General features: G+C 40.7%; 2 protein-coding genes and 1 long non-coding RNA gene across 3 annotated transcripts; 1 reads left to right on the top strand and 2 right to left on the bottom strand.

Annotated features, from left to right (window-relative positions):
• Window positions 1–3,473: 3,473 nt before the first annotated feature.
• On the bottom strand, window positions 3,474–24,391 carry LOC109196840 (cytochrome P450 2J6). The gene is made up of 9 exons (XM_019351312.2): window positions 24,126–24,391; window positions 23,198–23,360; window positions 22,901–23,050; window positions 22,635–22,795; window positions 12,236–12,412; window positions 12,011–12,149; window positions 11,233–11,420; window positions 4,772–4,913; window positions 3,474–4,619 (listed from the first exon to the last, which is right to left on the bottom strand). The coding sequence occupies exons 1-9, from the start codon at window positions 24,324–24,326 to the stop codon at window positions 4,444–4,446; spliced, it is 1,497 nt and encodes a 498-aa protein (XP_019206857.1). The 5' UTR covers window positions 24,327–24,391; the 3' UTR covers window positions 3,474–4,443.
• LOC112843896 (uncharacterized) lies at window positions 12,838–21,032 on the bottom strand. Its single transcript, XR_003216444.1, has 2 exons — window positions 20,692–21,032; window positions 12,838–13,207 (listed from the first exon to the last, which is right to left on the bottom strand). It is a non-coding gene; the product is annotated as an uncharacterized LOC112843896 (long non-coding RNA).
• Window positions 13,222–21,018, top strand: LOC109196837 (uncharacterized). The gene is made up of 2 exons (XM_019351302.2): window positions 13,222–20,481; window positions 20,582–21,018. The coding sequence occupies exon 1, from the start codon at window positions 13,987–13,989 to the stop codon at window positions 20,035–20,037; it is 6,051 nt and encodes a 2,016-aa protein (XP_019206847.1). The 5' UTR covers window positions 13,222–13,986; the 3' UTR covers window positions 20,038–20,481; window positions 20,582–21,018.
• Window positions 24,392–25,636: the final 1,245 nt, after the last annotated feature.

Genomic DNA, 25,636 nt, shown 5'->3' with positions numbered 1-25,636 from the left:
AGGCTTCAGTGCCACATGTGGGAAGAGTGTGTGGAACATGTTGGCTGGAATTGTGTTTGCTTGTGCCCCAGTGTCAACTTTAAACCTCACTGCCTGTGGGGGGAAACCAAGTTGCATGTCTGCATATGCTTGCTCATCATGTCTTCCTTCATTTTCTATGGTGATGCTATCAATGTAGAAACAGTCTTGCTCCTCATCAGTGTCCTCAGTTGTCACTTCTATGTTCTCTCTCACAGTGTGTACTGATTTGAGGTGGGCTTTTGTCTGCGAAGGGAGTTTTGACCTGCATGCTCTTGCAAAATGGTTCATTTTCTTGCATTTTGCACATTGCTTCCCTTTTGCTGGGCAGATGTCTTTATTACTGTGTTGTCCGGCACAATAGCTGCACGTTTTTAGCGTTACATTAGCGTGTCCTTTTGGTTTCACGCTTCTTGTTTCATTTTCTTGTCTGTGCGGTTTCCTGCCGATGGCGTGCACAGTTTCTTGGCCCCTGGGGTGGCCCATAGATCTTAGCTGTTGCTTTGCTAGCTCATGTGATCGTGCTATATCTATAGCTTTCTCTAGCGTGAGCTCTGCGCCTTGGCTGAGTAGCTTTTCTCGGACGTGTGGCGAGTTAGTGGCAAATACGATGCGATCCCTGACCATTTCATCTGTATTTGGGTACCCACAGTCTTTAGCAAGCAGTTTCAGTTCTGTAATAAACTGTTCAAACGCCTCATTTTCACCCTGCATCTTTTCATGGAACTTATATCTGGCGTAGATTGGGTTAGCTTTCGGTGTGATGTAATCAGTGTACTTATCGTAGTACGTCTGAAGCTTTCGGGAGTCGTCTGCAGTGAGCGTCCACGTGTTGTAGACGTCCCGTCCTTTCTCACCGACCCATAGAAGAAGGTAGCTGCATTTGTCTGCCTCCTCCTTCCCCCGAAGAGGACCAGCGAACATTAGCTCGGCGTGCTGCTTAAAACGCCGCCATGCCTCGGGCAGGTTGCTAGAGTCCCAATCCATGCGCGGTGTGGGAACGCCGTAAGCCTCCATGTCTGCGCTGTCCGACGGCGAGGGATTGCGTAGAAAACCGCTACTCTGACACCATGTATTATCTTTGTCTGTATACCGAGCTTCTTATTAAACGCACGCACACACCGATCTCTGCTCCGATTCCACTTTATTTTCCTATTATCCTTTTTTCCTCGAGCTTCTTGCTCGCCAGTAGAATACACACATTGCAGCAACACAGTGCCATCTAGTGGCTGATGCAAACATAGCTCAACATGTTACACGCTCCTTCGACATCTTCGCCGACCAATCAAAGGGTTGCCGATCAATGTTTCTACTATCGATGCGTAGCCCCTTTTAAGCCACCCAGTGATCTCAGATTACTTCATCCAGCTATACTAATCGTCAACAACAGGTGTGTTCGGAGAACCGTATTAGCGAGCTCAAAGTTGGCGCGATGATTTGATCTTGGATGTGTCATTTGATCTTGGATGTAGTAAGCGAGGTACGAAGAACGGACCCCTGGAAAATTATGTCCTAAAAAATACAACAACCACAAAACAAGCAAATAAAAACAAAAACAAGAACTGAAAGCAGCTAATAAAGTAAAACAGAAATGCTTGCTTACAAATATTTAATGTCTCTTTACGGGACACTCGGCAGCAAAAAGTAGATGCTGAAAGGACAATAGCAGCGACTTGAAATACAGCTCACACTAAGCTTGTAGGCTGTTAGTTATGTTACCGAGTGTTTTAAAGTCTAATAAAAGATCTGCCCTATGTAACCCAATCTAAGTCTAAATGATTACGAATAAGCGGGTAGGCTATGACAGGGTGAAGACGTGTGTCAGTTGCTCCTGCACCTGACTTGTGGAAATTGCGATAATCATCGAAGTAACACATCTTTTTCTTAAAAAGCAATACAGTGGTTGTCAAGAGCGCACTCTTTTCAGAAATGCCACCAAAAAAGACAAACCCGAAGCAAGTGGCGACTGAAGCGACCGACCTTGGTGAGGCCTCGGCTGAAAAAGACGGCGCTAAAGCTAGCACGCCCGCTAGCACGCCCGCTAGCTCTGCACATGAGGAGTATACACAAGGCAATAAACAAGTGTTGTCTGCGATTGCTTCTGTGGACGCCAAAATAACTCAAATGAAGGCGGACATTTGTGATACTCTGCGAGGGGAAATTGCAGTGCTGAGGGCTGAAAATGATGAGGCCATTTCAGCTTTGAGAACCGTGATGGAAAACCACAATGCCCAGCTGAAAGATTTATCAGAATCGGCTACAAGCATGTCAAACTCCGTGCTGAAATTAGAAGAAAAGGTTAAACAACTTTCTAGCAAAGTGGAACAACTGACTGAAAAATACATTTTCTATATGAATATATTCTTCTTCTTCTTCTTAACAACAACGATAATAATAATCGTTACTTTGTATCACACCTCTTCGAACTGCAGATGGAATCTGTTAGGTTGCAGGCGATGAAGATCACCAATAAAAGGGAGAGCCCACGGTCCGGGAGGAAAGTTTTTCGGCACTCGGTTCTTCAGAACATGAGCCAGCAGAAGAAAAAGACAGAGAAAAAATAAAATGCTCCTGCCGTCAACCCACTCGAAGCCGAGAGCGCTGTATAATGTCTCCATAGCTCCGCTCATTCGTGTCACTTTACTGTTTTAGCTTCGATTTCACCACTAAACAGATGATTATATAACCAAGTGGGTTCGTTAGCTGGCCTTCAAAATAAAAGCATTTAATAAAAACATGAAATCAATAAGTATCTTACTACGATGATCGTAGCGTGTTTATGTGTGTGTGTGTGTGTGCTCTGTTTCCTTGTTAACTGATGGCCCAGTGTAAAGGAAATGTTGCATGTCATATCATCACACATATAGAAATTATTAACATGTATAGCTTTAAATAAGCTTTATCTAACAGTTTTTATGATTTTCATATGTTATATTAATTCATCATACATCTGAAAATGATACCTTCTCTGTTTGTTTCGCGTGTCACGTGTTTCCTGTACCTATTGTAATTTATTTTTTACGGATTTTTGTTTCAGTCAGCAGTGAAGGATGCGAAAAAGCATTAATCAACCCAGCTGATTTGTAAAGAAAGAAATTTTCTGGGGGAGTTCCTCTATCATTTATTAGTTGGGGTAGGGAGATTACAAGCTGTTAGTGATAGCTGTCAGTCCAGTCATTCATTGTATTACTGCCCTCAGACTAAAGCTAACACCGCTGACACAACCTCATAATGAAAAAGGCAAGTGCATGCAGAAAATCAATTTATTTATGACATTGTGCATTTCATAACAAGCAGTGGTATGAAAAATAAAAACACTCACACCAATTGAAATAAATTATTATGGTTATTAAGATCACCCTGTCACCACCTGGCTTGCCTGCATTCCTCTGATATCCAAATAAACATAAACCAATATACTTTTCAAAATAGTTTGTGAATTTAAAAGACCCTTCTTGTTTAAGAGTGACATGAGATTGTTGGTAATCAACCCGCCCATTAGGTTATATCATAGAGAGCCTACTGTAGAATAACAACTGATTTCTTATGTTCTTTTAAAGAAACTGGGAAAGTCAAGATGAGGATTACCACGTTTAGCAGAACACCTTCAAAATACCATCAAAGCAAACAGAAAAAATTATTTATTATTCTGATATATTTCCAGAATCTTAAAATACTTTAAACACATCATTGATGAGTGTTAGCTTCATTAACCAGGAGGTCACTGTTTCATGAGGGTCTGTCAGTGCCAACAAAACTGACTAACCACAGCGAGTGGTTTTGTGCAACACAAAGACAAATCTAAGAGTAATCATCAAGCACAGTGGTGGAAAATTATAGAGTTGCATTCCTGCCTCAAGCACTGATCAACTTCAAAACACTGAATCAAATAAGCATCGTTTCATAGAGTACTTAAAGATTATGTGAAATCATCTTTAGGATAGTTGAACTGAAATAGGTTACTGATCCTAAACATACAAGCAAATCCACCAAGATATGGTGGGCTTTTGTTTTCAATGTAGACACTGACTCAAGTGTAAATTAAACTTAGTAAATTAAGTTTGAATCCTATGTAAATATCTCTGCAGTACTACTCTTAAACGTTAAAACAGAATACTGTTTTTCTTGTCCTGCTGTATTTATCTTAATTTCCAACCTTACTGAAGTCATTGTAAATTTTTGCTTATGACAGCGATTATCATGAATATGCAGTGGAATGTGATCTCTTAAAAAGTTGTAATTTAACATTGTAAACCTTTATACTTTTATTTTTTGAATACAGTAGATGGAATGATTCTTTTAAAGGTCTCCATGGTGAGAAGAATTTAGCAGGTATAGACAATGCTTTATATGACAAATGTGATGGAGAACAGTGATTCATCAAACTGAGAATCAGACATTTTCAGTTTTGTCATAGTTGATGGTTTAACGTGGTACAGCACAGAGGCGGTAAGGTTTGGGACAGCGTGCAGCTCCCAACTGGAACTCCAGACTGGGCTGCTCTCCAGCAGGTGGCGAAAGAGAAAACCTTTGAAGGAGGGAGGTGAAAAACAAAAACAACTCCATCCTGGCCAGCTGTTCTCCAAGACACACACGCTTGCCTGAGAATAAACAATAAGACATGAGTTTTATTCAAACAATTTACAAGATATTCACTATATCATAGAGTTTACTACACTTCTGCAACAAACCAAGGATGCATGCCATTTTGCCTTGGCTAAAACAGTACAAGTGGCTTTTGTGTACAACAAACCTGCAGAAAATGGAAGGAAAGCATCTCTCTTGCGAAATTTACCATCCTTGTCCAGAAAGTGTTGAGGGTTGAAAGAGTGTGGAGTTTCCCACATTGACTCATCATGTAGGACTGAGTCCAGGGTAGCCAGTATCATGGTACCCTGCACAAAAAATACCATAAAAATAACCAAAATACTAAAATTGAAAGAAATAAAAAAAAATTAAAATTGTTATTGAAATATATTGGTTTAATTTGCCATATAACAGAAGGTGAGCTGATGGAAAAAGGCAACGTAACATTGTCAAAATGTCCAAAAGAGCTTTTTAGTATGCCATTGGATCAAACTACAAAGTGTATAATGCCTGTTAATTAAGAATTCAATTCAATTCAATTCAATTCAATTTTATTTATATAGCGCCAAATCACAACAAAAGTCGCCTCAAGGCTCTTTATATTGTACAGTAGATAGCACAATAATAAATACAGAGAAAAACCCAACAATCATATGACCCCCTATGAGCAAGCACTTTGGCGACAGTGGGAAGGAAAAACTCCCTTTTAACAGGAAGAAACCTCCGGCAGAACCAGGCTCAGGGAGGGGCGGCCATCTGCTGCGACCGGTTGGGGTGAGAGAAGGAAAACAGGATAAAGACATGCTGTGGAAGAGAGACAGAGATTAATAACAAATATGATTCGATGCAGAGAGGTCTATTAACACATAGTGAGTGAGAAAGGTGACTGGAAAGGAAAAACTCAATGCATCATGGGAATCCCCGGCAGCCTACGTCTATTGCAGCATAACTAAGGGAGGATTCAGGGTCACCTGGTCCAGCCCTAACTATATGCTTTAGCAAAAAGGAAAGTTTTAAGCCTAATCTTGAAAGTAGAGATAGTGTCTGTCTCCCGAATCCAAACTGGAAGCTGGTTCCACAGAAGAGGGGGCTGAAAACTGAAGGCTCTCCCTCCCATTCTACTTTTAAATACTCTAGGAACAGCAAGTAGGCCTGCAGAGCGAGAGCGAAGTGCTCTAATAGAGTGATATGGTACTACAAGGTCATTAAGATAAGATGGGGCCTGATTATTTAAGACCTTGTATGTGAGGAGCAGGATTTTGAATTCAATTCTGGATTTAACAGGAAGCCAATGAAGGGAAGCCAAAACAGGAGAAATCTGCTCTCTCTTTCTAGTCCCTGTCAGGACTCTTGCTGCAGCATTTTGGATTAGCTGAAGACTTTTCAGTGAGTTTTTAGGACATCCTGATAATAATGAATTGCAGTAGTCCAGCCTGGAAGTAATAAATGCATGAACTAGTTTTTCAGCATCACTCTGAGACAGGATATTTCTAATTTTAGAGATGTTGCGCGAATGGAAGAAAGCAGTCTTACATATTTGTTTAATATGTGCGTTGAAGGACATGTCCTGGTCAAAAATGACTCCAAGGTTCCTCACAGCATTACTGGAGGCCAAGGTAATGCCATCCAGAGTAAGAATCTGGTTAGATACCATATTTCTAAGATTTTCAGGGCCGAGTACAATAACCTCAGTTTTATCTGAATTAAGAAGCAGAAAGTTAGCGGCCATCCAGGTCTTTATGTCTTTAAGACATTCCTGCAGTTTAACTAATTGGTGTGTGTTACCTGGCTTCATGGATAGATAGAGCTGCGTGTCATCTGCATAGCAGTGAAAATTTATGCTATGTCTTGTAATGATGCTGCCAAGGGGAAGCATGTATAATGTAAATAGAATTGGTCCTAGCACTGAACCCTGTGGAACACCATAATTGACCTTAGTGTGTGAAGAGGACTCTCCATTTACTTGAACAAATTGGAGTCTATTAGATAGATATGATACAAACCACTGCAGCACAGTACCTATAATACCTACAGCATGTTCTAATCGCTCTAATAGGATATTATGATCAACAGTATCAAACGCAGCACTGAGGTCTAGCAGGACAAGCACAGAGATGAGTCCACTGTCAGAGGCCATAAGAAGATCATTTGTAACCTTCACTAAAGCTGTTTCTGTGCTGTGATGAGCTCTGAAACCTGACTGAAACTCTTCAAATAAGCCATTCCTCTGCAGATGATCTGTTAGCTGTTTGACAACTACTTTTTCAAGGATTTTTGATATGAAAGGAAGGTTGGAGATTGGCCTATAATTAGGTAAGACAGCTGGGTCTAGAGATGGCTTTTTAAGTAAAGGTTTAACTACAGCCACCTTGAAGACCTGTGGTACATAGCCGATTATTAGAGATAGGTTGATCATATTTAAGATTGATGAATTAATTAATGGCAGGACTTCTTTGAGCAGTTTTGTAGGAATGGGGTCTAAAAGACACGTTGATGGTTTGGAGGAATTAATTATTGAAGTTAACTCAGAAAGATCAATTGGAGAAAAAGAGTCTAACTTAACATCAATGGTACTGAAAGTAGCTGTAGATAAGATTACATCTGCGGGATGATTATTGGTAATTTTTTCTCTAATGCTAAAAATTTTATTTGTGAAGAAGTTCATGAAGTCATTACTAGTTAACGTTAAAGGGATGGTTGGCTCAGTAGAGCTCTGACTTTTTGTCAGCCTGGCTACAGTGCTGAAGAGAAACCTGGGGTTGTTCTTATTTTCTTCAATCAGTGACGAATAGTAAGATGTTCTGGCTTTGCGGAGGGCTTTCTTATAAAGCAGCAAACTATTTCTCCAGGCCAAATGATGATCCTCTAAATTTGTGACACGCCATTTCCTCTCCAGCTTACGAGTCATCTGCTTTAGGCTACGTGTTTGAGAATTATACCACGGAGTCAAATACTTCGGATTTGAGGCCTTAGTTTTCACCGGAGCTACAGTATCCAGAGTCGTACGTAGTGAGGAGGTAAAATTATTAACAAGATAATCGACCTCTGTTGGAGTAGCGTTCAGATAGCTGCTCTGCTCTATGTTGGTACAGGGCATTGAAGATGATAACAGTGGGTGGATTATATTCTTAAACTTAGTTACAGCACTTTCAGAAAGACATCTACTGTGATAAAGTCTACTCTCCACTGCTGTGTAATCAATTATTGTAAATGTGAATGTTATCAGGAAATGATCAGACAGGAGAGGGTTTTCAGGAAACACTGTTAAATGTTCAGTTTCTATGCCATATGTTAAAACAAGATTTAGAGTGTGATTAAAGTGGTGGGTGGGTTCTTTTACATTTTGAGAGAAGCCAATTGAGTCTAATAACAGATTAAATGCGATGTTGAGGCTGTCATTTTTAGCATCTACATGGATGTTAAAATCACCCACAATAATTATTTTATCTGAGCTGAGCACTAAATCAGATAAAAAGTCTGAGAAATCAGAGAGAAACTCTGTGTAAGGCCCAGGTGGACGATAGATGATAACAAGTAAGACTGGTTTCTGAGTTTTACAGCTGGGGTGGACAAGGCTAAGCATCAGGCTTTCAAATGAATTAAAAGTCTGTCTTGGTCTTTCGTTAATTAATAGGCTGGTGTGAAAAATTGCTGCCACACCGCCCCTCGGCCTGTGCTTCGAGATTTCTGGTAGTTAGAATGACTCGGGGGTGTTGATTCATTTAAACTAACATACTCATCCTGCTGCAACCAGGTTTCTCTAAGGCAGAGTAAATCGATTTGTTGATCAATTATTAAGTCATGTACTAACAGAGACTTGGAGGAGAGAGACCTAATATTTAATAATCCACATTTCACTGTTTTACTCTTTGGTTCAGATGTGGATACTGTATTGTTCTTTCTTTGTGATTTTTTATGTTTAAGTTGTTTGTTGCTGGTTTTTAGTTTGTTTTTTGTCTTTTTGGGAGCTGACACCGTCTCAATGGAGATGGGTTTTTGGGGGGGTAGCAGGAGGAGAGAAGCTGCAGAGAGGCGTGTAAGACTGCAACTCTGCTTCCTGGTCCCAACTCTGGATAGTCATATTTTGGGGGGGTTAATAAATTTGTCCATATTTCTAGAAATGAGAGCTGCTCCATCCAAAGTGGGATGGATGCCGTCTCTCCTAACAAGACCAGGTTTCCTCCAGAAGGTTTGCCAATTATCTATGAAGCCCACATCGTTTCTGGGACACCACTCAGACAGCCAGCAATTTAAGGAGAACATGCGGCTAAACATGTCACTCCTGGTCTGATTGGGGAGGGGACCAGAGAAAACTACAGAGTCCGACATTGTTTTGGCAAAGTTGCACACCGATTCAATATTGATTTTAGTGACCTCCGATTGGCGTAACCGGGTGTCATTACTGCCGACGTGAATTATGATCTTACTGTATTTACGTTTACCCTTAGCCAGCAGTTTTAAATTTCCTTCAATGTCGCCTGCTCTGGCCCCTGGAAGACAATTGACTATGGTTGCCGGTGTCTCTAGCTTCACATGTCTGAGAACAGAATCACCAATTACCAGAGTTTGACCCCCGGCGGGTGTGTCGCCGAGTGGGGAAAAACGGTTAGACACGTGAACAGGTTGGTGGTGTTCCTGGGGCTTCTGTTTAGGACTATGCTTCCTCCTCACCGTCACCCAGCCGCCCTCTTTCCCCAGCTGCTTGGGGTCTGCCGGGGAACAGCTAGCGGGGCCTGCACTATCTTCGGCTGCACCAGCTACAGGGGCCTGGCTAGCTATGGGTGAATGAAGGGTGCGAAGCCGAGTCTCCAATTCAGTAATCCTGGCCTCCAGAGCTGCAAATATGCTACATTTGTTACAGGTATCATTACTGCTAAAGGAGGCCGAGGAGTAACTAAACATCTGACACAATGAGCAGGAAAGTGCAGGAGGGACAGGTGAAGTAGCCATGGTGCTAACAAGTCGGCTACGAGCTAAGCTAAGCTAGCGAAACAGTAAAGAGACAGTGAGTGAATACTTTGGCTATAAATTAGGTAGTGAGCACACAGAAAGGGTGATTCAGATGAAGCACGTTAAGATTATACTATGAAAAAGGGATGTATCAAAAGATTTAAATTAAATTGCTAAGCAGAAAAGCTACTCAGAAACACCACTGTGTTTGAGCAGGAACAGGAAGTGATACTAGGAACAGGAAGTGATACTACTGAGAGACATCTTTCGCCTTGGCCCACCACTCATCCTGGACGCTGCGGTCAAAGGCAACAAGATCTCACGGTTTGAGAAGCATCTTTTCAACTCAGCTGCCTTCAAAGCCAGAACTAAACAGAGGAACAAGGTCCGGGACAAACGTGCCGATGTCATGTAAGAGGCCACAATGAAGAAACCAAGGAACTCCTTTCATGGATACAACATGATGCCTTCAGCTCTTCACAAGCATACACTCAGCAAACAGGGTTTTTTTGTTTTGAACCAGGGACAAGTGCAGTGGTTGTTTTAGATGTTTTAACCTTTAATCGTAGGTGTTAAAAAATTTATCTGTTTTCTCAAAATTTAGAATTTTTACAAGTGTATATTCTTGTGTCTATTCACATTAATTTCTCCCTTTCAGTTTTTGGTTTGAGTTCATATGAGAACAGGAATGAAGTTGACCTTTTTTTTTTTATTTGAAGTTGCATTGTCATTACATACAGTATTTCAGAGAAACTAGAGAGAAACCATGCTAAGTCATTGCTGTTTTGATAAAATAGTGGCCGTATGATTTGACATCTACTCTAGCTGTCGCAGGACAAAAGGCAGTCTATGCAGAGCCATAAGAGTATTATTATGTGTAGTCAGGAATCACTGTAATACAGAGCCTTGATGTAATACTAATGTAATCCATTTGCACAGGTGTGCCACAGAGATCTATTCTTGGACCTCATGTATTTATTCTGCACATAACCACAGACTAAAAATGGACTCAGCCACTGTGTAGTCACTCAACTCTGCATTTTGATGGGTTAGCATTTTGGCTGCTGCCATGTTACTTTTTAGGAGTCAGAAGTTACCATATATGGTTGAGAAGTCTAAACAATCATGGTACTATGAATCATTTAAGCATTACATAAGTCATTTTAAGGACTGCATAATATCTGGATAATTTTGAGGAAGAAGAATATTTTCACCATCTTACATCACAAATACACTTTACTTTCGTGGTATATGTGGTATAATAGAGTGGATCAATCTTGCCTAGCAAAACATGACTTTACTTAAATTTAGTTACATGCCTATCTAAATTTACCACATTCCTAACTTTAAATCTTAAAAGCATTAACACACACTTCAGTTGATACCAAAAGTGGGAGAAACATCCAGATGAACAGAATCAGCCTTTTGAGATTTACTTACCTGGATGATTGATCATACATCAAGAGAGTACAGTTGATAGTGAGTGTTACACTACCCACGGATATCAGAACTATTTTTATCCCAGGCTTTAAATGTGGTTTTTAAAGCTTCTTCATTGGTTATTTTAAGTGTAACATCAGGATTGACTTTTCAAGTCAGCCTCAAGTTGCTAAATTGGTAGACAAGGAATACTTTATTCTACAGCGAAACTGCCAGAAAGTATTCTGGTTTGTGTACCTTTGGGATTGTGTATTTATCCACTGTAGTTTCCTTGTTTGTCATATGAAGCAAATTGAGAGGAACGATGTTGGCCATTCTCTGAATCTCATGGATGACAGCATCAGTATAGGGCATGTTTTCTCGGTCACTCACAGAGGGCTGTCTGGACGAACCAACCACAGCATCGATCTCAGCTTGAACTCTCTCTGCACAGTGAAAACAGGATACCATCAGAGTCTGTTTGAAGGTTATTACATTTATCTAAAAGTAAATGAAAAATTAAAATTGACTTTGAGAAACAATTTCAGGTTATTAACATAAAAATAAAAACTTACTTAAGAAAAAACAGTTACTACCAATACTGAATTATTAACTTCAGATCAAACATAATTAGAAACATAAACAGGAAATATATTTTCAGTTTTAGTATTTGCAAATTTGTTAATATTTGTCAACACAACAAGCTACGAAACATTCGAACATATGTTTATTAAAAGGTGGAAAGTCTATATGAATGTCAATCGGCTATCTTTGCATATTGATTTTATATTGTAAGCTTCATGACCACATATGTGGTCTTCCTGTTTTCTGATAAATAATGCCAGGATCTACTCTGGAAACTAACTGAATCCCAACTAGAAATCAAAACATGCTAAAAATGCCCCCAAAATGATGAGACTATCATAAACTCTGTTTTGTGTATTATGTAGATGACTAACACAACCTGCATGCTTTTTCTCACAGTACAAAACCGACATGACAAAATACACAGTACTGTTGGGTATTACATACGCACCTTGTATATCAGGGTAGTAGATCATGTAAAGCAACCCCCAACGTAAAGTAGTGGTAGTAGTTTCAGTTCCAGCAAAAAACAGGTCCATGGTGCAAGCATGTAAGTTACTGAGAGAAAAACTTGAATCTTTGTCCTCGTTCTATCAACGGTCCAAGCAGCAGAAATTAAAATATCTTATATTTCAGGTTGCATTACAAGACCAAAATGAACAAACACAACACTCACCTTTGCCATTTCTATAAGAAAGGCATCAATATAGTCTCTCGGTGACGCTGGGTTAAGGGTTTCTCTGTGGTCTTTGATCCTGATTTCTATAAAGTCCTTTACCTCCTGTGTCAGAGTGAACAATGTCTTATGAGGTCCAGGTAGCCGCTTCATCAGCCAGGGAATTATGTTGTACATCTACAGAACAGGAAGCCAGATTAAACCATCTTTTCATGACTGGACATATCATGCTGTGCATTCAAAGAATTCTGAATTCAAATCTAACACATTTCTAACACGAATTCCTCAGTGGCAAAGCTGGCGGTAGAAATATAATTCCCAAGAGAAAAAAATATTTGAGGGCAATGTCAGCAAACATTTGTTTGTTTCTTGTTTTACTGACAGAGATCCAGTTCATATTCCCCAGTGTCCACTGAAATTTAAGTTGATTTAGATAATGCTTCAAAATGAGGAGTTGTCATATGGATTAGAAGTTTCAAGACATGCTTCAAAAAGCACTTGAAGACATTTGGCTCCACGTATTACCTGTTATAAGCTGATTGTTATAAAAAAAAATCTAAACTTGGGTACAAATACTACTTGTGAACACACGTATACAAATATGATGTCTATTGGGATCAAGGATCCTTTATTGTTATTCATCATGAAGAAAACGTGATAGAAAGAGATGCAGTTACTCTGGTATATCTGTAAAAATTCCCCTCTCGCCCCTACAGGTGGTCTATCCTTCAAGCTCAGGTCCTCTACCAGAGACCTGGGAGTTTGAGGGTCCTGCGCAGTATCTTAGCTGTTCCTAGGACTGCGCTCTTCTGGACAGAGATCTCTGATGTTATTCCTGGGATCTGCTGGAGCCACTTGCCTAGTTTGGGAGTCACTGCACCTAGTGCTCTGATTACCACTGGGATCACTGTTACCTTCACCCTCCACATCTTCTCTGACCCTTTGGTACTTCTGCAGCTTCTCGTGTTATTTCTTCCTTGTAGCTGTCGCATTGAAATGTAATTATTATGTGATTGCAATGTTCAAAAGTTTGGTGTTTAATCTGTATTTGTGTTGTGTTGTCGCCACCTACTGGTGGACCTGAGTGTGGCGCTTTGTGGTGCGCATGCTTTGGGGTGATGCTCAATTAAGCGCACACGTCACCAGAGACTGAAGGCTCGAGCCAGAAAGAGAACGCTGGCTTGTGCAAAGGTGGAAATATAGAAGATATGGACTACAATTGCTCATTGAATGTTCAGTAGAAAGGCGCACACGTATGTTGGTGCATTTACTTTGTGTGTATGTTTTATTTGAATTTGAATTTTTGTTCTGCTGATGTAATATCCGTGTTTTTCATTGATCATTTCACCATAGTTTTTCACGGTGTTTGCTGGTGAAAAGAAGATTAAAATACTGGCTAAACATCAGTTGGAGCATGGCCCTTTATTCTACTTCGAACATGAAAAACCTTCAGGAGCAGTTACAGTGAAAAACGTGGCCTGTTATGGAGTGAGCAGCCAGAGCCCTGCACGCCATGCTTCCAAGAAGACAGCCCACGTGGAAGAGTAGACTGTGAGTTCTTACATCAGAGAAACGTTTGAACTGCATAAAGAGATCTAAGAAAAGGCCAAAAAGAAAATTGTATGGTGTAGATATTGTACATTTGTTCATTTATTGAAAGTGTATTACTGTGCTAATGTTTAATATTTAAGGTAGTGTACTCTAGTTAAGTTTCCTTTTATTGTTCTAAGTTGTTGGTTCAAAACATTGTAATGGAGCAGAGTACACAAGAAACTTATAGCCTTGAGCAAATACTTATAGCCTTAGAAGAAGAAAAGGCACAGTTAGAAAAGAAATTAGAAACTGAACTTGAAGATGCAGAAAGAGAAGAAATTGAAGCACGCATAGGAGAAATTCATGGAGACCTTGAAATACACAAAATAGGGCTGCCTCAGCCATCATCTCAACCTGATGCAGAGGTGAGACGAACAGACCGTCAAAGGCAACTAACAGAAAAAATGCGTGAGTTTAAACAGACAGAGATAACAAGCAAAGAAAGAAAGTTTATGTCAACATATTTAAACTTTAAGGCAGAAATTCAGCTCACTAGGTCCAAACTTAAAGAAGAATGTTCTAAAGCAGAATTAGCTGAAATGATCAAGTCAGTAGAAAAATGTGAGTTGGACCTACAGCAAGATTATGTGGCTTTACGTGCACTGACTACACCATCTCAAGATATGAGAAGAAAGATGGATAGCTGTACTTCAGTTTCTGCTGAGATGATGATACTTCTGAAAAGGCGTTATGCAGATGTTGACAAGGAGTTTGATGCATTAGCTGTAAAAGAATCACTCCTTCAATTACTCCAAAGAGAAGGTGCAGAATCAATTTATGGCTCAACTGTGTCTAGAGCTGGAATAAATAGCCAGCACAGCCATAGTCAGCAAGGAAGTCATGTATCTGCAAGGAAAGCAGAAGCAGCAGCACGACTGGCATCAAAGCAAGCTGAAATAAACAGAGAAATGGAAATATCTGCTCGGAGAAAGGAGATATTAGCTCAACAAGAGCAACTGAAAATGTTGGAAAATCAAAGAGATCTTGAGGTCATTCAGGCAGAATACAATGTATATGCTGAAGAGGAATCAAAAATGAATGCTGAAATAAGAAATTGTGAAGTAAGGAGTACTTTGTCTTTCAGTCAGCTTCCTAAACCACTTAGCAGTCCTCCATGCACCCAAGTTCCTCAGAGCACTGCACCTCCTCACTCTGAAGGTAAATTCATTCAGACCTCACAAAGTGTTCACGCCCCTCACTGTGATACTCAAGTGGGTCCAAAAGAAAGTGAGCTCTCTCTGGTGCAGGCATTAAAAGAGTCCTTAGCAATGTCTAGACTTCCAGTACCAGAGCCTTTTACATTTACAGGAGACCCACTGAAATTTGTTGAGTGGAGCACTTGCTTTAAGGCGCTTGTCGAGACAAGCTGCACAGATTCAGCCCATAAGCTGTTCTACTTGAAGAAGTACATTGGTGGAGAAGCTCTCTGTGTTTTAGAAGGGACATTTTATCGAAGTGACGAGGAAGCTTACAAACAAGCTTGGGATGCTCTGAAAAAACGCTATGGACACCCATTTGTAGTTCAAAGAGCCTTTAGGGGAAAACTAAGCAGTTGGCCAAAGATTGGACCAAAGGAGTCACTTAAATTAAGAGAGTTTAGTGATTTCCTCATTTCTTGCAAGAATGCTATGCCCCACGTCCAAGGCCTCAAGGTTTTAGATGACTGTGAAGAAAATCAAAAAATATTGCTGAAACTTCCTGATTGGGCCACAACCCGCTGGAATCGTTATGTCACAAAATTACTGGATGAAGAAAAGGCATATCCAGGGTTTGCAGAATTTGCAGACTTTGTGGCTGAAGAGGCGCGTATAGCATGTAATCCAGTTTCTTCTCTGTTTGCCTTAAAAAACACATTTGAAAAACCTGAGAAAGAACAAAAACGTCTGAAGGCCAGTGTCCTGGTGACATCAGCAAATGTGTCTAAGGATGTGAAGAACACTACTACAGTTCAGAGCAACAGAAAATCAAAGCCCAACCTTCCCTCAACTCAGAACAAAAGGCAACTTGAGTGTATCTGCTGCAAGCAAAATCATTTTATCTATAAATGTGCAAAGTTTACAGCAATGCCGCTTGAAGAAAAGAAACAGTTCATTAGGGACAACAATATGTGCTTTGCTTGTCTGCGAGTCGGTCACATTTCCAAAAACTGTCGACAGAGAGCAACATGTAATGTCTGCAGACGAAGCCACCCTTCTCCTCTCCATGAAGATCCTCCACTGGGAGACGAACCTGAAACACCATCAGAAGAAGAGAATGCAGCCACCGTATCGTGCAGTGTGAGAGTGGGCAACAATGATTGCACTTCAATGATCGTTCCAGTGTGGCTTTCTTCATCAGCGAAGAATCAAGAGACATTGGTTTATGCTCTGCTAGACACCCAAAGCAGCAACACATTTATTGACCAAGATATTTGTGAAAAGATACAGGCAAGCAGGGAACCAGTGAAGCTAAAGCTGACAACAATGACTGACAGGTGTTCGATTGTACCTAGTCAAAGAGTAGATGGACTGAGGGTAAGAGGGTACAACTCAGAAAAGTACATTGACTTGCCACCAACTTACACTCAAGAGTACATTCCATTGGAGAAACACAGTATTCCAACTCGAGAGACAGCAAAAAAGTGGCCCCATCTACTCAGCATTGCAAATGAAATGCCAGATCTCTTGGACTGTCCTATAGCTCTTCTCATTGGTTACGACTGTGCAAGAGCTCTAAAACCAAGGGAAGTCATACCAGGAAATGATTATGATCCCTATGCAATAAAAACAGACTTAGGGTGGAGTATCGTGGGAGCCATTAAGCCATGGAAAAGTTCGATGGAAGCAGCAGGGATCTGTCATCGTGTCACAGTAAAGGAGCTGCCATCTGTCACACCTGCTTCTGTGATTAAAGCACTTGAAAATGACTTTCTGGACACAAACCATAAAGAAGGGAGTGCATCTCAAGAGGACATTCAGTTTCTAGAGATGCTGAATGAGAACATTCACTACAATGAGGAAGGCCATTTAGAAATGCCTCTGCCTTTTAGAGAACGCCCACAGCTTCCAAATAACAAGCAGCTTGCAATGTTTCGCTTGAAACGTTTAAAAGGAAAAATGGATAAGAACCCAAAGTACAAGGAAGACTACATACAGTTCATGAATAGTGTCTTTAAAGATGGTGATGCAGAGGAAGCAGATGGCACATCAACAGGTAGTAACACATGGTACATTCCGCACCATGGCGTGTATCATCCCAGGAAGCCGGAGAAAATTCGAGTGGTTTTCGACTGCTCTGCTAAACACGAAGGCATCTCTTTAAATGACCACCTACTCACAGGCCCAGACTTGATTAATGCTCTGGCAGGGGTTTTGTGCAGATTTCGAGAGCATCAAATAGCAATTATGTGCGATGTGGAAAAAATGTTTCATCGCTTCCATGTCAACCCAGAGGATCGAGACTTCTTAAGGTTTCTGTGGTGGAAGGACGGGAATACAGATACTGAGCCTAAGGAGTATCGCATGCGAGTACACATTTTCGGAGCGGCATCATCACCGGGATGTGCTAACTATGGCATGAAGTATCTCGCCAGGGAACAAGAGAAGGACTACCCACTAGCAGCCAGATTCATTCACAAAAACTTTTATGTGGATGACGGGCTAATCAGCATTGATTCAGTCAGGGAAGCCAAGCAGCTGGTCTGTGAAGCACAAGAGGTCTGTGCAAAAGCGAAACTGCGCTTGCACAAATTTGCATGCAATAATAAGGAGGTCATGAGCATTATCCCAGAAACAGAAAGAGCCAGCAATACCAAAGATGTAAACCTGAACTACTCTGTAATTCAAATGCAAAGTGTGCTGGGAGTAAAGTGGAACATAGAGGCTGACGTGTTCTCATTCAGTGTAGCCCTCAAAGAAAGGCCAGCCACACGCCGAGGAATTCTAGCAACAGTTGCTAGTGTGTATGACCCGTTAGGATTTCTCTCACCCTACATTTTGACAGGGAAACAAGTACTCCAGGAAATGTGCAAACGCGGAGTGGGATGGGATGAACCTATTCCCCCGGCACTAGAGACCAAATGGAAAGCATGGCTCGGTGACTTGGAGAATCTGAAAAGGATTGAAATACCAAGATGCCTTGTTCCTGAGAACTTCGGCAAGGTCAAAAAAATTGAGCTGCATCATTTTTCGGATGCCAGCAGCTGTGGCTATGGACAATGTTCATACATCAGGATTGTTGCTGATAAGAACGTGCATTGTGCACTGGTCATGGGTAAAGCCAGAGTGGCACCCACAAGAATAATCACTATCCCACGCCTTGAGCTCACTGCAGCTGCAGTTTCTGCAGCTGTAAGTAACTTCCTCAGGTCAGAGCTCGAGCGGAAAATTGACGAGGAGTTTTTCTGGACAGATTCTAAAGTGACGCTTGGATACATAAAAAATGATGCTCGTCGCTTTCATGTCTTTGTGGCAAATCGAGTTCAGAAAATAAGAGACTCTACTGATCCAAAGCAATGGCTTTACATTGAATCTGATCAAAATCCAGCTGATCACGCGTCTAGGGGCCTCAAGGTGGCAGATCTGCTAAGCTCGAATTGGCTCACTGGACCTAAATTCCTATGGGAAAGGGAAATTGTCACAAACCAACATTCCCCTGATCTTCTTGTTGGGGACCCAGAAGTAAAGGTCCTGAAGACAAATGCCCTTGAAGAAAACAGCTTTCTTGAGAGGTTCTCAAGATTTTCCAATTGGGATACAGCTCTTAACGTTGTGGTAAGAATTAAAAGACTTGCACGGAGAGATAAGTCAGGACCCATTAGTGTAGAAGAAAGACAAATGGCTGCTTTTGTACTCTTCCAGGCAGCACAGAGGGAAGCCTTTAAAGAAGAGCTCAAATGGTTCAGTCAAAACTCAGCTGGACTACCAAAAACTCATAAAATGTATCAACTCGATCCTATTTTGGTAGACAACTTGCTTAGGGTTGGAGGAAGGTTGAGAAAGTCCTCAGCATCATTTGCATTGAATCATCCAGTAATCCTTCCAAAGGAAGGCATTGTCACACAACTCGTTCTTGACCACTGTCACAAGAAAACGCAACACCAAGGCCGAGGCCAAACTCTGAACAAACTCAGGGAAAGTGGCTATTGGATCATAGGTGGCAGTAAGGTAGTGGCCAAATACATTAAAGGGTGTGTCAATTGTAGAAAAGTGCGTGGGCCAGCTGAAGAACAACGCATGGCTGACTTGCCATTTGACAGAGTGGATCCTTCGCCCCCATTCACCTACACTGGAGTTGATGTTTTCGGCCCCTTCTATACGAAACAAGGTCGAAGGGAATGGAAGAGGTATGGCCTGTTGTTTACGTGTTTAAGCTCGAGAGCCGCACACATTGAGATGTTGGAAGATCTCTCCACTGACGCATTTATAAACGCTTTAAGATGCTTCATAGCAATCAGAGGCACAGTCAGACAGATTCGTTCTGACCAAGGGACAAATTTTGTCGGAGCTAAGAACGAGTTCAAGAAGGGTCTATTGGAATTAGACAAGGAGATGATTTCTACTTATCTAGCTAAAAACCAGTGTGACTTTCAAATGAATGTTCCTGAAGCTAGTCACAGAGGAGGCGTTTGGGAACGACAGGTTCGCACTGTTAGGAATGTCATGAGTTCTGTCCTAGCCCAAGCTACAGGAAGGTTAGATGACACCTCATTGAGAACTTTCTTCTACGAGGCCATGTCAATTTTGAACCATCGTCCACTCACTACTGATACGATCAACGACCCCAACAGTGCTGAGCCTTTGACGCCTAATCATTTGCTCACAATGAAAGAGTCTGTGCCACTTCCGCCTCCTGGTAGATTTGTAAGAGAAGATTTGTACGCCAGGAAGAGGTGGCGGAGGGTGCAATATTTAACAGAGTTGTTCTGGAGCAGGTGGCGCAAGGAATACCTAACCAGCATTAGTTTAAGACAACGATGGCATTCTCCTAAACAAAATGTACAGGTTGGAGATGTAGTGATTTTAAAGGAGGACAATATTCCAAGAAATGAGTGGAAATTGGGAAGGGTGGTTGAAGCCAATGAAGATGATGATGGTTTAGTGCGGAAGGTTAAGATCCAAATAGGGCAAAAGGAGCTGGGAAAGAAAGGTGAACGTTTGAAACAAGTCTCTTTTCTTGAAAGACCAGTTCAGAAACTAGTGGTACTAGTTAAAGGGTCTAAACTACAGTGAAGTAGTACAAGGGTTAAGAACACAAGCACAATATGTGATCTATAAGTTTATTTAAGAAGTGATTTTTTGTAACATAAGTTGATGTTTGATCGTCAAAATATTAAAAATTACAGGATTTAATTTTGTTTAACTCATGTAAATAGAAATCCTTTGTAATTTTGGTGGCAGTGTAGCTGTCGCATTGAAATGTAATTATTATGTGATTGCAATGTTCAAAAGTTTGGTGTTTAATCTGTATTTGTGTTGTGTTGTCGCCACCTACTGGTGGACCTGAGTGTGGCGCTTTGTGGTGCGCATGCTTTGGGGTGATGCTCAATTAAGCGCACACGTCACCAGAGACTGAAGGCTCGAGCCAGAAAGAGAACGCTGGCTTGTGCAAAGGTGGAAATATAGAAGATATGGACTACAATTGCTCATTGAATGTTCAGTAGAAAGGCGCACACGGTATGTTGGTGCATTTACTTTGTGTGTATGTTTTATTTGAATTTGAATTTTTGTTCTGCTGATGTAATATCCGTGTTTTTCATTGATCATTTCACCATAGTTTTTCACGGTGTTTGCTGGTGAAAAGAAGATTAAAATACTGGCTAAACATCAGTTGGAGCATGGCCCTTTATTCTACTTCGAACATGAAAAACCTTCAGGAGCAGTTACATTCCTGATGTTGCTGTCATTCGGTATCACTATGTCTATCACTACGGCCGTCTGCTGCTTCTGCTTGTCTTCCACTACTATGTCCGGTTGGTTAGCTGCCACCAGTTTGTCTGTCTGTATCTGGAGAAATCTCTAAATCTCTGACATTTATATCTGTGGGCTTTGCATCTCCCAGGACTTGGTTACCTCCTCTCTGCCCTTTGGTGTGTTTTAAATCAGTCTTTGTTTTTGCTCCTTGTCATTAGAAACCCTGTAGGGAGACTGTGGTCGCTTAAATGTGACTTTTGCATTTTACACTGGCTTGCAAAAGTATTCAGCCCCCTTGAACTTTTACACATTTTGTCACATTACAGCCACAAACATGAATCAATTTTATTGGAATTCCACATGAAAGACCAATACAAGGTGGTGTACACGTGAGAAGTGGAACGAAAATCATACATGATTCCAAACATTTTTTTACAAATAAATAACTGAAAAGTGGGGTGTGCATAATTATTCAGCCCCTTTGGTCTGAGTGCAGTCAGTTGCCCATAGACATTGCCTGATGAGTGCTAATGACTAAATAGAGTGCACCTGTGTGTAATCTAATGTCAGTACAAATACAGCTGCTCTGTGACGGTCTCAGAGGTTGTCTAAGAGAATATTGGGAGCAAAAACACCATGAAGTCCAAAGAACACACCACACAGGTCAGGGATAAAGTTATTGAGAAATGTAAAGCAGCCTTAGGCTACAAAAAGATTTCCCAAGCCTTGAACATCCCACGGAGCACTGTTCAAGCGATCATTCAGAAATGGAAGGAGTATGGCACAACTGTAAACCTACCAAGACAAGGCCGTCCACCTAAACTCACAGGCCGAACAAGGAGAGCGCTGATCAGAAATGCAGCCAAGAGGCCCATGGTGACTCTGGATGAGCTGCAGAGATCTACAGCTCAGGTGGGGGAATCTGTCCATAGGACAACTATTAGTCGTGCACTGCACAAAGTTGGCCTTTATGGAAGAGTGGCAAGAAGAAAGCTATTGTTAACAGAAAACCATAAGAAGTCCCGTTTGCAGTTTGCCACAAACCATGTGGGGGACACAGCAAACATGTGGAAGAAGGTGCTCTGGTCAGATGAGACCAAAATGGAACTTTTTGGCCAAAATGCAAAACACTATGTGTGGCGGAAAACTAACACTGCACATCACTCTGAACACACCATCCCCACTGTCAAATATGGTGGTGGCAGCATCATGCTCTGGGGGTGCTTCTCTTCAGCAGGGACAGGGAAGCTGGTCAGAGTTGATGGGAAGATGGATGGAGCCAAATACAGGGCAATCTTGGAAAAAAACCTCTTGGAGTCTGCAAAAGACTTGAGACTGGGGCAAAGGTTCACCTTCCAGCAGGACAACAACCCTAAACATAAAGCCAGAGCAACAATGGAATGGTTTAAAACAAAACATATCCATGTGTTAGAATGGCCCAGTCAAAGTCCAGATCTAAATCCAATCGAGAATCTGTGGCAAGATCTGAAAACTGCTGTTCACAAATGCTGTCCATCTAATCTGACTGAGCTGGAGCTGTTTTGCAAAGAAGAATGGGCAAGGATTTCAGTCTCTAGATGTGCAAAGCTGGTAGAGACATACCCTAAAAGACTGGCAGCGTAATTGCAGGAAAAGGTGGTTCTACAAAGTATTGACTCAGAGGGCTGAAACTTTTCAGTTATTTATTTGTAAAAAATGTTTGGAATCATGTATGATTTTTGTTCCACTTCTCACATGTACACCACTTTGTATTGGTCTTTCACCTGGAATTCCAATAAAATTGATTCATGTTTGTGGCTGTAATGTGACAAAATGTGGGAAAGTTCAAGGGGGCCGATTACTTTTGCAAGCCACTGTATATAAATTGTGATGTAATATGATTACTGTATAATGTAGCATGGTGGAAGGAGATTCACCTGTATCGAAATGCGTCCCTGTAAGTGCAAAATTTCATTGAAATTATGAAGAATAGACTGGTACTGCCGGTCAGTGTACTCAAATCGATTCCCAAACACCAAACAGCAGATGATATTCGACACAGCATTATTTATCAGTAGCTGGACATTAAAGGGCTTTCCTGTAAATGAAGACAGAAATATGGGGACAAGTACCCAGTGTCATAACAAAGCAAGCACGCTCTATTGAATGGTGCCAATCATGTCACCAAGATGTTTTTATATGCCTTGGTGTTCTGTGAAAGCCTCTGCGAGATACTGGCACTCCTGCTGGATGTATAACTCCAGAGTCTTCCTGCCCAGACCAAAGTTTCTGAGTGTATGAAGAGCAAATCTCCTCTGCTGCTTCCATGGATAACCATTTGAACCCACAAGACCTTTGAACACACAAATACACAATATTAGACTGAATGTAACAAACACTAGCTACATGCTTACAGTCCTGATTTGGTGTCTCAATTATGTTGTTCACTGTATCAAACACTAACTATATATTTTTTTAATGAAAAAGAGAAAAACAGAACCTTCATTCCCAAATAAATCTTCAAACAGTGGTACAGTGGGTCGATCTATGAAGTCGTCTCCTTGCTGGACCAGGGCTTCTTTCACAAACTTGTAGCTATTAATGACCACGGTTCTTCCACCAAAGAGTCTGATGGTGAAAATGTCTCCATATTTCTCTGCAAACTGAACAAAGACAGCAGGCAGATGTTGTGGTTCAACAGTACTCAGAGAATTAATACTGCTTCTACATCCTTACTGCAGATACTATAAGACTGCTGCAATGTTGCCTCATTAATATTATATCTCTTAACTAGAACCCAAACTGCAAACACATGAGAAAATATTTAAAAAGAGAATATGAGTAACCTAAAATGCAGCTCTGACTGAACCCTCTTGAGGTGGTCTCCATAAACCAAACTCGAGCAACAAACCAGCAAATTGGAATTAACACCTTATCTCTTGTGTGAATAAAGGCAACTGTAGATAAAGTTCACTGAGTTAATGATTGCCAGAGTTTTAAATGGGGACTTGCCTGAACTTGTTCTGTAGTACTTTAAAAAGGTAGAAGGTCATTTTACTAACTATTACATCCATATTACAAATATTCTTCCACTGAGGATAACTAATGGGCATTGATGTCATTTTTACATTTTGCATCTGCCTTTCTTGCAGGTTGGCCCCAAGATGCGTTAAATTTTTATAGAAAGTTTTATCGAGAGAAAGAGAAAATTAGCTAGAAATATACTGTAGTATTATAGTGTAAAATAAGCACAAGTTATACTATTATCCATTACCTACTCCTATATAACATTTTTGTAATTAAAGTAAAGCTACTCTTATCTGATTTTTACTGCAGTACTAACATCTTAAAGTACTTTTAAGGAAAAAAGAAAGAAAATAAATATATTAAAAATAAAACACTATTCCCTTAATAGTAAACATGTGTACCTCTCTGAACTGCAGGTGTATTCTGTTAGATCTGATGCGATGAATGTCACCGAGAAACGGGAGAGCCCACGGTCCAGGTGGGAAGTTTTTCGGCACTCTGTTCTTCCAAATATCAGACAACAGCAGGAAAACACAGAGAAATATTAAAATGCTCCTTCCATCTATCCACTCAAAGCCAAGAACACTGTACAATGTCTCCATTTAAAGTTCTTAATGTCGAATGCTGGATTACTGTAGTGTTTTAACTGTGATGCTACCAAGAAACAAAGTGTGATCAGATAAATGGGTGGACTTCCTTAAACACAAAGGTGAAGGTAAAATATAAAGCTGAAGCTAAGACTAGCCTTCAAAATAAAAGCTGATAATGGTGGTGTTATTTTCATTTTTTTTATACATAGGATATTATTACATGCAAAAAGGCTACACATAAAATTATGTATGAAGTATTGATTACTGTATCAGTAACATCGGTGATTGACATTGTGAGGGAAAAACAATTATTTCCTGCATGAAACAAAGAATAACCCACCAGCACAGCCAACCCACCTCCTAAAGAAAAGAGAACAAAGACATGTATATGTGTATGTAGATATGTAAACAGTGTCCAGTAACTTCATACCATTTCATAATGATGGAGAGGCCAAACTATTGAGTGCTGCATTATTAACTGGCTGAATAAAACAAAGTTATAGCTTCCAAGCAAACATCTTGTTTGTGTGCTTGAAAGAGTTTTTTTTTCTTTTTCTTTTCACAATTTAAGTCCTTTCAATGGCAGTCAAGCCTGAATACGAAATACCAATGATAACCTTATTACACCAACGATGTGGACGTCCAGCTTTTTAGATCCAATCTGGTCTTTAAGTCTGACGTCATTAGCCGTTTCCGGGCCCAAACTCCACTTCAGGTCCCAAAATCAAACGAACACTGCGGCATCACTGAGTTACAAACTGTCTAAATTCTTTCATCTTTGATCAGTGTGGCTGCTCTACCAGGTAACAATTAAGTTTAACATCCAGACATCCATGAAAACAGGATTAATAAAATTTATGGAGTTAGAAGTTAGCAGGGAGTTAGCTCACTAGTTTCCACCTAAACATAATATGGCAGGTTCTGACAGGGATTTCTGAAAAAAATTAAGATATACAGCTCTGCTATCTCTGCGAACATTGAGGAAGACAGCAAACTAAACAGTAGTGACGTTTGTAGGGTTACTGAAGTTAGATTAGCTGGTATATAATGATGAGCTACGTGATCGCTAGTGACACACCTGTGTTAGCATAATAGACTTAAGGCCAGAGTGAGTCCAAAAGTCCGCAAAACTTCAGATATCAAAGCAACTGCAGAGGGAAAACAATTAATCCTCCTGACAACTTTGTGGGGTTTACTGCCAGGGGTATGCTACTATATCCGTTAAGGAAGGGTTTTTCTCATTCTCCCTTCATCAACGGCGACGGGCAAAAAGAGTCCCAGGTCCACTCTCAGCCAGGCCAAGTTTGTTTACTATATTGGTA

Source organism: Oreochromis niloticus, linkage group LG23 (genome assembly GCF_001858045.2).
Source record: "Oreochromis niloticus isolate F11D_XX linkage group LG23, O_niloticus_UMD_NMBU, whole genome shotgun sequence".
Taxonomy (NCBI): Eukaryota; Metazoa; Chordata; class Actinopteri; order Cichliformes; family Cichlidae; genus Oreochromis; species Oreochromis niloticus.
Note: the sequence above shows the minus strand (reverse complement) of the source record. Positions and strands in the feature narration are given on the sequence as shown.